Below are 17,635 nucleotides of genomic sequence, written 5' to 3' on the forward strand. Positions count from 1 at the left end.
AGTGTTCTATTTGAAAAAGTTATGCCCTCAGAGATACATTTGTGTGCAGAGGGGTCCTCTGAAGTTTGTTTAAGGGAATTCATTGGAGTGTGTTCTCAAAGCTCATAGGGCAGGATAATGCACAATCAGTAGTGTGCATGAGGATTCTATTCTGGTGTCACTCCAGTGACTAACACTGGCACAGATCACAAAACTCCATAAAATCCACCACAAAGCCATAGATACAACGCCATTTAATGACCAGTCAGACATGGAAGTCATGGGATCTGCCCACCTGTGTCTTACATTTGATGATAACATGAACTTAAGCACAAGACTGCTGTTTATGGTAACTCCAGGCTTTTGAAATGGAAGTCGGAATGTGGAACAATTCTGGAATGATAAAATGTAATAGGATCTGTAGACTGTTGAATGCTTAATGAATGTCACATTCTCAGGATGCATCCAGAACCAACCAAACCCGATCCTGTGCCTGGATAAGCCTCCCCTGCAGCAGATACAATAGCAATTTGCTACTTGCAGAAAGGTTGATTAACACCTTAAGTTTTGTACTGTATGTAATTGCTCATGTTATACAGTAGTACATACAGAGTAGACCAATGGAATTTGGCTTTAACATGTCATTTCCTTATTTTTTAAGTAAAATGGGATTCCAAATTTGTTGTGCAAAGAATTTGTACAGTCATATTATTTGTTACACTCTTTGACAGGGCTGTTCCCAAATAACCTTAGGTATTTGAGGGATTAGGAAATCTGAAAATGTTCATAAATGTTTTAAATATACTAATTAATATCAAAATATTTGCTAATTAATGAGGCAAAGAGCTAGGGGTGATGTATAATGATTCTGGATACAGCCATTTTGTGAACATAAGACATATCGGCGTGTCACTAAACACTAAAACAATCTGAATGTGCAAAACTACTGACACTGAACCAGTGCAGGCGAGCCATGATACTACACTGAACCCAGTACTAACATTCAAACAGTGTGCCCCAAAACACTGACATACTACACAGACCATGGGCTCTTCACGTGTAAACATCGTACAAACACAGTGTCTAAAACGCATCATTAAACGGTCCACTCCAAAGCAAAACACCTGCTGACACAATGACCTCAAATAAGATGAATAGTATCACCCGCTCCCCTGTCCCAACCCTCTATAGCAGAGCTTTCATTTCAATTCTATACACATTTACATGTTACAGAGCGATTTTAAATTCATTTTGACACATTGTTCCACTGGAGTACCGACTGAGTTTCTGCTGCTCAACTACATAAGGTGAGCATAAATGCAGCACTGTCAACCCATAAATATGGCGACCATTTTGGATAGTCTTCACCAGCATGGATGCTTATTGGACGTCCTCTATTCAGTCTTCGAACACAATGCAAAAATTGGCAGGTAATCTCATTCTGTCCACAACAAGTCTTTTCAGGGGTCATCTGTTACATTACAGTACCATGCTCAGCCCCAATGGACGCTGGGAAGAGAGGGTGTCGTCTCTCTGTTCTTAGTTCTGATTGGCTCTCTCTATATAGAGACAACTTAAAAACTAACAGAACAGAAAATACTAGAAAATAAGAGGTACAAGAGAAAACCTCTTCAGCAATTTTCCAGTGTTTCACACTTGTGTGTTTCAGTAGTCTTCTCCACTTCAACGGGAGACAACGGGAGACAGTGAGTCTCAGTGTCTTGTTAGCTCAGTACTCTGTCCCTCCTAGCCCCATCCTTTCTCTCTCTCCATCTCCTGCTGGGCTCTGGTCAGTCCTGCTGGTGCCCTGGTCCTGAGTTCCTCAGAGGTGAGAGGACGTGGAGAAGCACAGCTTCAGGGTGTAGGGGTTAGAGCCATCTGGAAAAGGTCAGACACACTGGGTTACACACCTACTATACACACACTCACACATATTCCTACACATAAACAAACACACATGCTCACATGGCATGCCCACACACATGTTCACTCTGTTGGGGACATTGGCAGGGAGAATTCTGAACACAGCAGCGTGAAGTCTGGTCTGAGAAGAGAAAAAGGTGTGCAGCAGATGGTGCACAGACTCTGGTCCTAGTGTGCTCCCTGTCTCATGACACACACACACACACACACACACACACACACACACACACACACACACACACACACACACACACACACACACACACACACACACACACACACACACACACACACACACACACACACACACACACACACACACACACACACACACACACACACACCTAATCTCCCTCTCTGATGACAACCAACGCCATAGGGCCAGGCTGAAACACCTGTGGAGCCAACCAACAGACAGGATAAATATTGTGAAAATCAACCACCTGCTTCTAGAACAGACAACATTGACAGAGTTCTCCCCCTTGGATTTTATAACATGTTCCCCATGCTATTTCACTCAGGAATAATAGTGTGGCAATAAGACAGGCTATGCCAGTGCAGTAAAGGGGTAGATTGAATGTAAGATAGGATTTAGTCTTCAGGTCTTTAGTCTTCATGTAAATTTGGTCTGAATCCAATTTCTCTGGGCATTTCTCTGACTATGTGACACACTCAGTTATCCTGCTGAGAGTGACTACTAACGGTGGAGTGTTTGGTGCTAGAGTGCGGTCACTGTTGAGGAAAGCAAGGCCATCTGGTCACTTACTTGGTATTCTGATCTGGTAGTGGTTTAGGACGGTCAAGACCTCGACCGCGTGCGTCTTGGAGTCAAACTCTAACAACCCAGAGATAGTTTTGGAGGAGGCTGATGACAAGAGAGGACAGTAGGACAACTTAAGTATGACAGTACAGCTAACTCCTTCAACAGCCTAACAAAATAAAATGAAGTGAACAAAATGCTAAACTTACGCTTTGCATCAAACATCTTGAACTTGGTGAAACCTGGTACATCATGCTCTGAGCATAGCTGTAAGAAATCAAACAACAGTCAACAAGGACAGCTGAGACAACGCTCATGTTTTTCTAACCACATACACAAGATGGAGCTCTTCAATAACGGTCAAACTACAGAGATCATTGACAGTGAATGACTGGTAGATCCATCAGTGGTCCGCTTCTTCTATGGAAGTAATTGTTCAGCAAAAGAGTTTCATCTCTTAGGCCCCCTATCCACCAAACATCAGACATCCACCCTCCTTCCAAGATCCAGCTGGCCCTCTGGAATGTAGGGGGAGGGGCTTGTAATAGTGCAGCTCACAGGATGAGAGTCAACGCTAAACCCTACCCCATACAGACCTCAGAAACCCTTCCCCATACCCTACCCTGTCATTCCAGCCATAACCTCAGCAGCTGGTACTTTCAGATGGGACGCTGCAGTAGTGCAGTATACAGGATGGGAGTTAACCATAAACCTTACCTTACTTCCTCTATCCCGTCCCCTAGCCTTGACCCACAACCCCTCAGGCTTCTGCTCACAACCTATCGCTACCATTGACATCATTACAGCCCTACCCTCAGTAGCTGGTCCTCTGAGATGCAGGGAGGAACGTTGTAGTAGTGCAACACACAGGAGGGTGGCTGGATGATGTTCTTGGAGGCCTGGCCTTGGCTGGTGAAGCGGTTGTTCCTGGTCATGGCAAAGTCCTTATAGCTGCTGCTGCCGTCCTCCAGCTCAAACACCTGGCTGGGGATGACCGCATGCTGCTTGGACACACTGGAGAGAGAGAGAGAGAGAGAGAGAGAGAGAGAGAGAGAGAGGGAGAGAGGAGGAAGAGAGAAATGGAGAGGAAGGGAATGGAATGGAATACAAAGAATGAGTAAAAAGATGCTAGATAATAACATTAATTCCATGGTTGAATACTGCAGGTGCTAAGCTATCCTCTAACATGCTAACAAGGACACTCACCAGACATTAAGCCGCTTGCCAAACACCTTGATGCTGTTGAGGTGAGTGATGGCCCTGTCCACTGCATACTCATCCCCCATCTCTACTAGGGCAGTGCCCGGGACACTCTTCATGAACTTCACCTGCCACACACACAGATTTAGACACATGATGTGCATAGCAAGCCTCAAATACTATATAGCTACATACACATTTAGCACAGTGGTTCTCAAACCTCTCCTCGGGGCCAGCCAGACATTTCACAATTTTGTTTCACACTGAACTAGCTAACCTGATTGACTTAGTCAAGGGCTTGATAATTAGTTGACAATTTGAATCAAATTTTATTAGTCACATGCGCTGAATACAACAGTGAAATGCTTACTTACAAGCCCCTAACCAACAATGCAGTTTAAAAAATACTAATAAGAATAAGAAATAAAAGGAACAAGTAATTAAAGAACAGCAGTAAAATAACAATAACAAGACTATATACAGGGGGTACCGGTACAGAGTCAATGTACGGGGGCACCGGTTAGTCGAGGTAATATGTACATGTAGGTTTCTTTATTTATTTGATTTAACCTTTATTTAACTAGGCAAGTCATTTAAGAACAAATTCTTATTTACAATGACGGCCTAGGAAAGGTGGGTTAACTGCTTTGTTCAGGGGCAGAACAACAGATTTTACATTGTCAGCTCAGGGATTCGATCTAGCAACCTTTCGGTTACTGGCCCAGACCTCTAACCACAAGGCTACATGTCGGTAGAGTTATTAAAGTGACTATGCATAGATAATAACAGAGAGTAGCAGCGGCTTAAAAGAGGGGTTGGGGGGGCAATGCAAATAGTCTGGGTTGCCATTCGATTAGATGTTCAGGAGTCTTATGACTTGGGGGTAGAAGCTGTTTAGAAGCCTCTTGGACATAGAGTTGGCGCTGCAGTACCGCTGCTGTGCGGTAGCAGAGAGAACAGTCTATGACTGGGGTGGCTGGAGTCTTTGACAATTTTATGGGCCTTCCTCTGACACCGCCTGGTATAGAGGTCTTGGATGGCAGGCAGCTTAGCACCAGTGATGTACTGGGCTGTGCGCATTACCCTCTGTAGTGCCTTGCGGTCGGAGGCTGAGCAGTTGCCATACCAGGCAGTGATGCAACCAGTCAGGATGCTTTCGATGGTGCAGCTGTAGAACCTTTTGAGGAACTGAGGACCCATGCCAAATCTTTTCAGTCTCCTGAGGGGGAATAGGTTTTGTTGTGCCCTCTTCACGACTTTCTTGGTGTGTTTGACCATGTTAGTTTGTTGGTGATGCATCCTGACACCAAGGAACTTGAAGCTCTCAACCTGCACCAACACAGCCTCATTGATGAGAATGGGGGCATGCTCGGTCCTCCTTTTCCTGCAGTCCACAATCATCTCCTTTGTCTTGATCACGTTAAGGGAGAGGTTGTTGTCCTGACACCACATGGCCAGGTCTCTGACCTCCTCCCTATAGGCTGTCTCGTCATTGTCGGTGACCAGGCCTACTACTGTTGTGTCATCAGCAAACTTAATGATGGTGTTGGAGTCATGCCTGGCCGTGCAGTCATGAGTGAACAGGGAGTACAGGAGGGGACTGAGCACGCACCCGAGGGTCCCCTGTGTTGAGGATCAGTGTGGCGGATGTGTTGTTACCTACCCTTACCACCTGGGGGAGGCCCGTCAGGAAGTCCAGGATCCAGTTGCAGAGGGAGGTGTTAAGTCCCAGGGTCCTTAGCTTATTGATGGGCTTTGAGGGCACTATGGTGTTGAATGCTGAGCTGTAGTCAATGAATAGCATTCTCACATAGGTGTTCCTTTTGTCCAGGTGGGAAAGGGCAGTGTGGACTGCAATAGAGATTGCATCATCTGTGGATCTGTTAAGGCGGTACGCAAATTGGAGTGGTTTCTGGGATAATGGTGTTGATGTGAACCATGATCAGCCTTTCAAAGAACTTCATGGCTACATACGTGAGTGCTACAAGTCGGTAGTCATTTAGGCAGGTTACCTTAGTGTTCTTGGGCACAGAGACTATGGTGGTCTGCTTAAAACATTACAGACTCGGACAGGGAGAGGTTGAAAATGTCAGTGAAGACACTTGCCAGTTGGTCAGCGCATGCTCGTAGTACACATCCTGATAATCCGTATAGCCCTGCAGCCTTGTGAATGTTGTCCTGTTTAAAGGTCTTACTCACATCGGCTGTGGAGAGCGTGATCACACAGTCGTCCGGAACAGCTGGTGCTCTCATGCATGTTTCAGTGTTGTTTGCATCAAAGTGAGCATCGGACTAGTTTAGCTCGTCTGGTAGGCTCGTGTCACTGGGCAGCTCTCGGCTGTGTTTCCCTTTGTAGTCCGTAATAGTTCTCAAGCCCTGCCACATTCGACAAGCATCAGAGCCGGTGTAGTATAATTCCATCTTAGTCCTGTATTGATGCATTGCCTGTTTGATGGTTCATCAGAGGGCATAGTGGGATTTCTTATAAGCTTCCGGGTTAGAGTCCCGCTCCTTGAAAGCGGCAGCTCTACCCTTTAGCTCAGTGCGGATGATGCCTGTAATCCATGGCTTCTGGTTGGGGTATGCACGTACGGTCACTGTGGGGACGACGTCATCGATGCACTTATTGATGAAGCCAATGACTGATGTGGCATACTCCTCAATGCCATCAGAAGAATCCTGGAACATATTCCAGTCTGTGCTCGCAAAACAGTCCGTTAGCTTAGCATCTGCTTCATCTGACCACTTTTTTATTGACCGAGTCACTGGTGCTTCCTGCTCTAATTTTTGCTTGTAAGCAGGAATAAGGAGGATAGAATTATGGTCAGATTTGCCAAATGGACGGCAAGGGAGATCTTTGTACACGTCTCTGTGTGTGGAGTAAAGGTGGTCTAGAGTTTTTTCCCCCTCTGGTTACACATTTAACATGCTGATAGAAATTTTGTAAAGCGGATCTAAGTTTCCCTGCATTAATGTCCCGGCCACTAGGAGCGCCGCCTCTGGATGAGCGTTTTCCTGTTTGCTTCTGGCGGAATACAGCTCATTGAGTGCGGTCTTAGTGTCAGCATTGGTCTGTGGTGGTATGTAGACAGCTACAAAAAATACAGATGAAAACTCTCTAGGTAGATAGTGTGGTCTACAGCTTATCATGAGATACTCTATCTCAGGTGAGCAAAACCTTGAGACTTCCTTAGAATTTGTTTACAAATATACATAGTCCGCCCCCTTGTTTTACCAGACACAGCTGCTCTATCCTGCCGACATAGCGTATAACCAGCCAGCTGTATGTTTGTAATGTCATTGTTCAGCCACGACTCAGTGAAGCATAAGATATTACCGTTTTAAATGTCCCGTTGGTAGTTTAATCTTCCTCGTAGGTTGTTGTTTTTATTTTCCAATGATTGCATGTTAGCTAGTAGAACGGAAGGCCGTGTTTTTTCCCCCGATCGCCTACGAATTCTCCGAATGCAACTCGACCTCCGACCTCTTTTTCTCTGTCTTCTCTTCACGCAAATGATGGGGATTTGGGCCTGTTCCTGGGAAAGCAGTATGTCTTTCACGTCGGGCTCGTCAAAGAAAAAATAGCTTTTGCCAGTTCGTGGTGAGTAATTGCTGTTCTGATGTCCAGAAGTTATTTCCGGTCATAAGAGACGGTAGTAGCAACATTATGTACAGAATAAGTTAAAAAATAAGTTACAAACAACGAAAAAAACGGAGAAAAAACCCCCACAGTTGGTTAGGAGCAGGTAAAACGTCAGCCATCTTCTCCGGCGCCATGAATCAGATGTGCTAGCTCTGGAATAGATTAAATCCATGGAACAGTTGTGGGTCACCAGGAGAGATTGAGAACTACTGCTTTAGCACACCTACTTCAAACAGAAATACTTCAAACAGAATAATACACACTGACAACAAAAAATGAATTCATCAAAGAAATGTTCATTCACACTCAAACTATCACAAACACACAAATGGATGCCCTCAAGTCCCTCCTAAGGTGGACCTCTGCTGCTGACCTTTTCGATGTTGCCATAGAGACAGAAAAGGTTGAAGATGCGAGTGCAGTTCATCTTGGTGGGGTGCAGGCCGCTCACCATGGCGACAGAGCTAGAGCCGTGGTTGTTGTAAGAGGAGCTTTGGGGCAGGGGGTAAGCCACCACCTCTGGGATGTCATGGGAGCTCAGCTTGTACCTGCTGTTCCCTGGGAGAGGCAGCAGGGGGCAGTGTGACCCTGGAATACATAACACAAGGGGAAAGGAGGAGGGGTTACAACTTTCACTTACACCTGAGTTGTGTTCAGTAGGCATGAAACTGGATAAAACATTTTGAAATGGAGGAGGTCAGCTACTACTTTCTTGTCCTGTTTGATCCTACTCAACACAAGCCTGATGGTAAAAGGAGTCTGGAGGTAGGTTATGTATGGGTAGCCTCTGGAGACAAAGCAGGGTGGGAGGTCTCTACTCTCTAATCCTCTCCCCTTCAGATAAACTTGGGAATCTATACCATCCGAGGCATAGAGGTTGTCGGGCAGGGTTTTACCTGAGGAATAAGGAGTGTGGATGGGGTGGATAATGTAGCAGTCTGTGTGGATAGAGTGGATAATGTAGCAGTTTGTGTCTAGAGATGGAGGAAGCCGATACACTAAGTAATATGGTAGTGTTTTGGTGCTGAGAGGCGGGATCTTACCGTATCCATTGTCTCCGTAAGAGGACGGGTGCTCTCCCAGTATGGCCTGCCTGCCCTTCCCACGCTCTGAAACATCAACACATCCACAACATAGGGAGAGAGTATGAGGTAAATGGCTCTGGGCTACAAATTCAAATAGGTGCTATTCACATAGACACACTGATAGAAAGGTCATTGGAAGTAAAGAATCAGAATAATTAGAGGCGACAGAAACCCTGTGACATTACAGGTGAGTATGAGTACACCGACTGGGGAAACCCACTCTCTGTTGAAATCTTACTTTACATTACAAGTTCACATAGTAACAGTGCAGGCATAAGGCACAACAGGGCACAATAATGAAGTCAAAGCTACATATGGAAAAAATGCTATTGATTAACACACATAATAATACTTTTTGGGAGGAGGGCTTATATTTGTCCTGTTACACACAAGTGTGTAATAGAAATGCGTTTCTTGCATATCCCAACTCCCCCTGAGACACCCACAAAGAGTAGGGTCATCATTGTACAGCACCCCTAGAGCAATTAGGGTTGTGCCTTGCTCAAGGGCACAGCAACAGATTTTTCACCTTGTCGGCTCCAGTATTCAAACAAGCAACCTTTCAGTTACTGGCCCAACACCTGCCGCTCTATTAGAGCATGCTCCTGGTAATAATTTGCATTAGAAGGACTACAATGCCTCCACAGTTGTACCTTTACCATAGTAGTAGCACTTTAAATAGTAGTATTATGTTGTACTAATACACACAGAGAGAAGAAGACGCCAATACATGTTTTAAAAAGTAGGTCCTACTGTTAACCCCAACGGCAGTTCACTTTAAAAAAAAAATACAATTTAAATCCTTCACAACCTATAGACAAGGAACAGTAGAGAGAAAACACAAGAATAGAAAGAAACATAAAATATCACATTTTAAATAGGGGGAAAACATTGTTACATTTGTAATACAAAGATTGGTGGAGGAATAGTACCTGAATTACATCACTAGCGTGAACAGTCAGCAACCCTCTCACTGAGGTCTTGGCTTTATTGGCACAGGTTGTCTCTTTCAGCACAAGTGCACAACATCAACCTGTGTTACATCATCATACAGTCAGTTCACATCTGCCACAGAATCACAGTGAGATACATGGAGGCACAGGATGGACAAAGAGCAGCTGCAGTCCCATCTCCCACAAGAACAGTCCAAAAGGAGCCCTCAACCTGCCTAATAATAGTTCAAATCAAATATTCAAATTAAATTTTATTTGCCACATGTGCCGCATTCAACAGGTGTAGACCTTACCATGAAATGCTTACTTACAAGCCCTTATCCAACAATGCAGTTCAATAGAGTTAAGAAAATATTTACTAAATAAACTAACGTATCATTATTTTTTAACCTTTATTTAACTAGGCAAGTCAGTTAAGAACAAATTCTTATTTTAAAATGACAGCCTACCCCGGCCAAACCCTCCCTTAACCGGACGATGCTGGGACAATTGTGCGCCACCCAAATGGAAGTTACAAAAAATTAAGCAAAACAATCTAATCAAAAAGTAACAAATAACGAGACTATATACAGGGGTACTGGTACCGGATTATTGAGAGAGAGAAAGCTCATCAAACAGACAGAGTGACCTTCAGTCACAAATTAGGGACGTGCAGCAGGGTTCATTGTTTTATCTGCTGTGCAAGCGTAAGTCACCTAAACCCCCCCCCCCCTCCCCCCATCTCACGCTACGGCCCCTCCCTCCACAATCAGGCCACGAATACCCTCAAATACCCTGAAATCCCCCTCCCCTCACAAATCCCCCTATTTCCTCTAGTCTCCTCGTCCTTTTGGTAGAAGGGAAAACAATCCATCATTAAGAACTCCCTCGGAGAGACTGCAGGCCCCTGCTGTACACTCAGCTTTACACTGCACATCCTCTAGCCTCCATTTGTCTTGAAAGCACCGCACAACACGGACCGCGGAACGAGGGAAAGCTCGGTTTGTTGTTTTGGAAAGTTAGTTGTTTTAGAAAGTTTTGAAAGTATATTGAAAAGATTTGGTTACTATCTAGCTACCTTTTGAGTTTGGATCCCGCGACACGGTTGGCATCAGTTGATGGGTCTGCTACTATCTGTCCAGAGATCCTGCCAACCAAGGCCGGGTCTGAGGAGCTGCTTGGTGTAGCAGCTAGCCTAAATGATAGCTAACTGCCTATCAAGCTAGTGGTGTTTTCTTGAGAGCATAAACGCAGCCCGCGATGCAGATAGCCATTGTGGCAGGGACCACGGATTGTCCCAGGTTTGTGGCTCTCTAGATCTCTGCTGTTTGTTGTTTTCAATCTTCCCTGCGAACTGCCCTGTCTGGAAATGCGAGGAGTAACAGCGTAACCTACATTTTATTTTATTTATTTAACTAGGCAAGTCAGTGAAGAACAAATTGTTATTTTCAATGACGGCCTAGGAACAGTGGGTTAACTGCCTTGTTCCAGGGAAGAACAACAAATTTTTACCTTGTCAGCTCGGGGATTCGATCTTAACCTTAACCTTGTAACCTTTTGGTTACAAGTCTAAACGCTCTAACCACTAGGCTACCTGCCGCCACATTGCTATCCTAACAAAGACCAAAGCCGGCGGGAGTACCGTTGAGGACAGTAGTGTCTCTATAACAGGTGAAGGATCTTTAAACAAACAAAAATAGTTCTACAAGCAGTTGTTATAACAACAAGAAAATAGCTTCAAGTGTTTTGTCCAAATACTGGTGGAGTCAACTAATAAAAGCATGGACGACCAGACCAGAGAGGTCCAGGACCTGAAGAACAGTTTGCAGTTCTCCCGGGTCAGCTCGATGAGTTCAAACAGGAGAATGGCAAGATTACAGCAATCTGTAAGTCATTGAGAGAGGACATCAGATCTGTGTGTGAATCCATGATAACAATGACGGAGAAATCAGACTCGAGGGACAATCAAGGCGGAACAACATGGTTGTGGATGCAATTGCAGAATCTCCACATGAGACCTGGACGGAGTCTGAGGACAAAGTGAGGGAAATGATCTCTGAGAAACTGAAGATGGACCACAGGAAGATTGAGGTGGAGCGTGCCCACAGGACTGGAAAACTCACCACCGGCCCAGGTAACAGGCCCAGGTAACAGACCCAGGTAACAGGCCCTAGTGGTAAAGTAGTGGTAAAGTTCCTGAGGTTCAAGGTACATCTTCCTCAACGAAGACTATCCTGAAGCTGAATGTGGGAGCTGTACTGTTAGATGTCAGTGCAGACTTTGATATTATTGACCATAAACTGTTGTTGAGAAAACGTATGTGTTATGGCTTTTTAACCTCTGCCATATCGTGGATTCAGAGCTATCTATCTATCTAATAGAACTCATAGGGTTTTCTTAAATGGAAGCTTCTCTAAGGTCAAACATGTAAAGTGTGGTGTACCGCAGGGCAGCTTTCTAGGCGCTCTACTCATTTCCATTTTTACCAATGACCTGCCTCAGGCATTAAACAAAGCATGTGTGTCCGTGTATGCTGAGGATTCACCTACAGTGGGGAGAACAAGTATTTGATTCACTGCCAATTTTCCTACTTACAAAACATGTAAAGGTCTGTAATTTTTATCATAGGTACACTTCAACTGTGAGAGACGGAATCTAAAACAAAAATCCAGAAAATCACATTGTATGATTTTTAAGTAATTAATTTGCATTTTATTATATTATATTATAATTATATTATTATTTATATATATCAGAAAAGCAGAACTTAATATTTGATACAGAAACCTTTGTTTGCAATTACAGAGATCATACGTTTCTTGGAGTTCTTGACAAGGTTTGTACACACTGCAGCAGGGATTTTGGCCCACTCCTCCATACAGACCTTCTCCAGATCCTTCAGGTTTCGGGGATGTCGCTGGGCAATACGGACTTTCAGCTCCCTCCAAAGATTTTCTATTGGATTCAGGTCTGGAGACTGGCTAGGCCACTCCAGGACCTTGAGATGCTTCTTACGGAGCCACTCCTTAGTTGCCCTGGCTGTGGGTTTCAGGTCATTGTCATGCTGGAAGACCCAGCCACGACCCATCTTCAATGCTCTTACTGAGGGAAGGAGGTTGTTGGCCAAGATCTCGCGATACATGGCCCCATCCATCCTCCCCTCAATACGGTGCAGTCATCCTGTCCCCTTTGCAGAAAAGCATCCCCAAAGAATGATGTTTCCACCTCCATGCTTCACGGTTGGGATGGTATTCTTGGGGTTGTACTCATCCTTCTTCTTCCTCCAAACACGGTGAGTGGAGTTTAGACCAAAAAGCTCTATTTTTGTCTCATCAGACCACATGACCTTCTCCCATTCCTCTGGATCATCCAGATGGTCATTTGCAAACTTCAGACGGGCCTGGACATGCGCTGGCTTGAGCAGGGGGACCTTGCGTGCGCTGCAGGATTTTAATCCATGACGGCGTAGTGTGTTACTAATGGTTTTCTTTGAGACTGTGGTCCCAGCTCTCTTCAGGTCATTGACCAGGTCCTGCCGTGTAGTTCTGGGCTGATCCCTCACCTCCCTCATGATCATTGATGCCCCACGAGGTGAGATCTTGCATGGAGCCCCAGCCCGAGGGTCTGAACTTCTTCCATTTTCTAATAATTTTGCCAACAGTTGTTGCCTTCTCACCAAGCTGCTTGCCTATTGTCCTGTAGCCCATCCCAGCCTTGTGCAGGTCTACAATTTTATCCCTGATGTCTTTACACAGCTCTCTGGTCTTGGCCATTGTGGAGAGGTTGGAGTCTGTTTGATTGAGTGTGTGGACAGGTGTTTTTTATACAGGTAACGAGTTCAAACAGGTGCAGTTAATACAGGTAATGAGTGGAGAACAGGAGGGCTTCTTAAAGAAAAACTAACAGGTCTGTGAGAGCCGGAATTCTTACTGGTTGGTAGGTGATCAAATACTTATGTCATGCAATAAAATGCAAATTAATTACTTAAAAATCATACAATGTGATTTTCTGGATTTGTGTTTTAAATTCCGTACTTGTTCAAATACTTGTTCTCCCCACTGTATATCCGCATCAGCAACCACAGCTGGTGAAGTCACTGAAACCCTTAGGTGGCCAGTAACAAACTGGTCCTGAACATCTCTAAAACTAAGAGCATTGTATTTGGTACAAATCATTCCCTAAATTCTGGACCTAAGCTGAATCTGGTAATACATGGTGTTGCTGTTGAACAAGTTGAGGAGACTAAATTACTTGGTGTTACCTTAGATTGTAAACTGTCCTGGTCAAAACATATAGATTCAATGGTTTTAAAGATGGGGAGAGGTCTGAGGTCACACTCCACAAAGCAAGTCCTGTAGGCTCTAGTTTTATCTTATCTTGATTATTGTCCAGTGCTGCAAAGACCTAGTTAAGCTGCAGCTGGCCCAGAACAGAGCGGCACGTTTTGCTCTACATTCTAATCAGTTTTGCTCTTCACTGTAATCAGAGGGCTAATATTAATACTATGCATGCCAGTCTCTCTTGGCTAACAGTTGAGGAAAATCTGACTGCGTCACTTCTTGTTTTTATAAGAAACATTAATGTGTTGGAAATTCCTAATTGTTTGCATAGTCAACTTACACACAGCACTGACACCACCAGGCATGCCCCCCATATCCAAAACAAATTCAAGGAAACGTACAGTATTATACAGAGCCATGAGTGCTCCCTTCAATATTATTTAGCGTAAGTGAACAGCAAACCTGGTTTCAAAAAACAAATAAAGCAACACCTCACGCCACAACGCCTCTCCCTATGTGACCTACTTGTGTGTATGTACTGACATGTACAGTATGTGTAACTGATAGATGCTCGCGCACAGACACACACACACACACTACATGTTAATGTTTTTAAATGTATGTAAATTGTAAAGTATTTTGTCTGTAATGTCTTTTTTGTTATATGTCATACCCCAGTAAGACTAGCTGTCACCGTTAGGGATCCTAATTAATCAAATCAAAAGCTACCAGAGATTTGCTTTGGCAATCATCATTTCCCTGCTGAGCTGATAAGAAAATGAAAGCGCTGCTTCTCTTCTTGACTGACTTTCTACATTTTTGGGGAAATGGTCCATTAGATTTTCAGTGTAAAGGGCTAGTTATTACCCCACCCAAGCTGAATGCTATTTCCTACAAAGGTGCCAGGGGGTAAGGGTCATAGCTGAGGAGGAGGCCTACTACAGATGTAGGATCTTAATTTGGATCTTAATTTGATCACCCTGTTGCTGGAGAACTTTCCTGCAATGCAGGAAATGTAAAACTTGTACTGTATTTCAGGCTTCTGATGTTTGTTATTTATCAACCCCTACAAAAAAGCCATATATTATAATCCACATAATAATTCACATTTGCTATTGCTGCAGGATTATTTTCTTGCTGTAGCAAACTGGCTCAAATTAAGATCTTTGCTGTAGGCTACAGCAATATGAACCCTGCTGCGGTTAAAGCGTCTCAGAGGGGACGTGATGTCACAGAGAGCCTCTCTGGCTGGTCCCCTTGGGATGTAAAACAGACACTTTGTTGTTGCAGTTGGTAGAGCATCAAGTACTAACACGTTGTAACACCATGTTAACACCTGTTCCACAATGCCAGGGAAATGGGTTCTGTATCAGAAGGTGCTGCAGACCAGATGATAGATAGAGTAGAGGTCTGGGTTACTTCATTCTAGCTGATAGAGCTATGACTTATCAGCAGAGCTTGACTTGGGCAGGAGCTAACAGGAACTGAGTACTGCGGTGACTTTCAGATGGAGATAGAGAAGTTGGACCTCTGATAGAGGGACTCCAGGTCTCACAGAGCGGTGACTTTCAGATGGAGATAGAGAAGTTGGACCTCTGATAGAGGGACTCCAGGTCTCACAGAGCTGGGACTTTACTAGGGAGTTGAAACAATCATAAAAGGAACTGTGACTCTCTTCATCCACACAATGTGCTTCCATTAACAGTGCATGCAATAATTATTATCTAAACTTTTCTCTCTGCTAAAATAGGCATTTCAACACATTGACATTGACAGAAATACTATAATGTAAAGTATAGCTTATAGAAGAAGATAGTGTCAATTTGGTATTTAAGTAGATTACAGAGCATAGGTGTGTATCTTATTGTCTGATTTAACAGAATACAGGCTTTCTCTACAGGCTTGAAGACAGAGAGAAATGCACTTTAAAAGTTCTGGGATACTGTAAAGTCCATGGAAAACAAGAGCACCTCCCAGCTGCCCACTGCACTGAGGCTAGATAACACGGTCACCACTGATAAGTCCGTGATAATCGAAAACTTCAACAAACATTTCTCAATGGCTGGCCATGCCTTCCACCTGGCGACTCCAACCTTGGCCAACAGCCCCGCCCCCCCCGCTGCTACTCGCCCAAGCCTCCCCAGCTTCTCCTTTACCCATATCCAGATAGCAGATGTTCTGAAAGAGCTGGAAAACCTGGACCCATACAAATCAGCTGGGCTTGACAATCTGGACCCCCTATTTCTGAAACTGTCTGCCGCCATTGTCGCACCCCCTATTACCAGCCTGTTCAACCTCTCCTTCATATCATCTGAGATCCCCAAGGATTGGAAAGCTGCCGCTGTCATCCCCCTCTTCAAAGGGGGAGACACCCTGGACCCAAACTGTTACAGACCTATATCCATCCTGCCTAGCTAAGGTCTTCGAAAGCCAAGTCAACAAACAGATCACTGACCATCTCGAATCCCACCGTACCTTCTCCGCTGTGCAATCCGGTTTCCGAGCCGGTCACGGGTGCACCTCAGCCACGCTCAAGGTACTAAACGATATCATAACCGCCATCGATAAAAGACATTACTGTGCAGCCGTCTTCATCGACCTGGCCAAGGCTTTCGACTCTGTCAATCACCATATTCTTATCGGCAGACTCAATAGCCTCGGTTTTTCTAATGACTGCCTTGCCTGGTTCACCAACTACTTTGCAGACAGAGTTCAGTGTGTCAAATCGGAGGGCATGTTGTCCGGTCCTCTGGCAGTCTCTATGGGGGTACCACAGGGTTCAATTCTCGGGCCGACTCTTTTCTCTGTATACATCAATGATGTTGCTCTTGCTGCGGGCGATTCCCTGATCCACCTCTACGCAGACGACACCATTCTGTATACTTCCGGCCCTTCCCTGGACACTGTGCTATCTAACCTCCAAACGAGCTTCAATGCCATACAACACTCCTTCCGTGGCCTCCAACTGCTCTTAAATGCTAGTAAAACCAAATGCATGCTTTTCAACCGTTCGCTGCCTGCACCCGCACGCCCGACTAGCATCACCACCCTGGACGGTTCCGACCTAGAATATGTGGACATCTATAAGTACCTAGGTGTCTGGCTAGACTGCAAACTCTCCTTCCAGACTCATATCAAACATCTCCAATCCAAAATCAAATCTAGAGTCGGCTTTCTATTCCGGAACAAAGCCTCCTTCACTCACGCCGCCAAACTTACCCTAGTAAAACTGACTGTCCTACCGATCCTCGACTTCGGCGATGTCATCTACAAAATAGCTTCCAATACTCTACTCAGCAAACTGGATGCAGTTTATCACAGTGCCATCCGTTTTGTTACTAAAGCACCTTATACGACCCACCACTGCGACCTGTATGCCCTAGTCGGCTGGCCCTCGCTACATGTTCGTCGTCAGACCCACTGGCTCCAGGTCATCTACAAGGCTATGGTAGGTAAAGTGCCGCCTTATCTCAGTTCACTGGTCACGATGGCTACACCCACCCGTAGCACGCGCTCCAGCAGGTGTATCTCACTGATCATCCCTAAAGCCAAAACCTCATTTGGACGCCTTTCCTTCCAGTTCTCTGCTGCCTGCGACTGGAACGAATTGCAAAAATCTCTGAAGTTGGAGACTTTTATCTCCCTCAACAACTTTAAAAATCTGCTATCCGAGCAGCTAACCGATCGCTGCAGCTGTACATAGTCCATCTGTAAACTACCCACCCAATTTACCTACCTCACCCCCATACTGCTTTTATTTATTTACTTTTCTGCTCTTTTGCACACCAGTATCTCTTCTTGCACATGATCATCTGATGATTTATCACTCCAGT

At 44.8% G+C, this 17,635-nt stretch overlaps 1 protein-coding gene across 2 annotated transcripts in view; it reads right to left on the bottom strand.

The window, feature by feature from the left end:
• Window positions 1-218: 218 nt before the first annotated feature.
• The window catches only part of LOC129836477 (heterogeneous nuclear ribonucleoprotein L-like), a 63,902-nt gene continuing 46,485 nt past the window's right edge, over window positions 219-17,635 (bottom strand). Inside the window, exons 7-13 of one of the 2 annotated variants that reach the window (XM_055902725.1) lie at window positions 8,549-8,614; window positions 7,879-8,093; window positions 3,869-3,990; window positions 3,475-3,676; window positions 2,872-2,929; window positions 2,669-2,767; window positions 219-1,857 (exon numbers count right to left, since the gene is read on the bottom strand). In XM_055902725.1, coding sequence (XP_055758700.1) covers window positions 1,802-1,857; window positions 2,669-2,767; window positions 2,872-2,929; window positions 3,475-3,676; window positions 3,869-3,990; window positions 7,879-8,093; window positions 8,549-8,614 — 818 coding nt within the window. In that variant the 3' untranslated portion in view covers window positions 219-1,801. Of the gene's footprint in view, window positions 1,858-2,668; window positions 2,768-2,871; window positions 2,930-3,474; window positions 3,677-3,868; window positions 3,991-7,878; window positions 8,094-8,548; window positions 8,624-17,635 lie in introns of both variants that reach the window. The other variant, XM_055902724.1, reaches the window with a different exon arrangement.

The sequence above is a fragment of the Salvelinus fontinalis genome, chromosome 37, assembly GCF_029448725.1.
Source record: "Salvelinus fontinalis isolate EN_2023a chromosome 37, ASM2944872v1, whole genome shotgun sequence".
Classification (NCBI taxonomy): Eukaryota; Metazoa; Chordata; class Actinopteri; order Salmoniformes; family Salmonidae; genus Salvelinus; species Salvelinus fontinalis.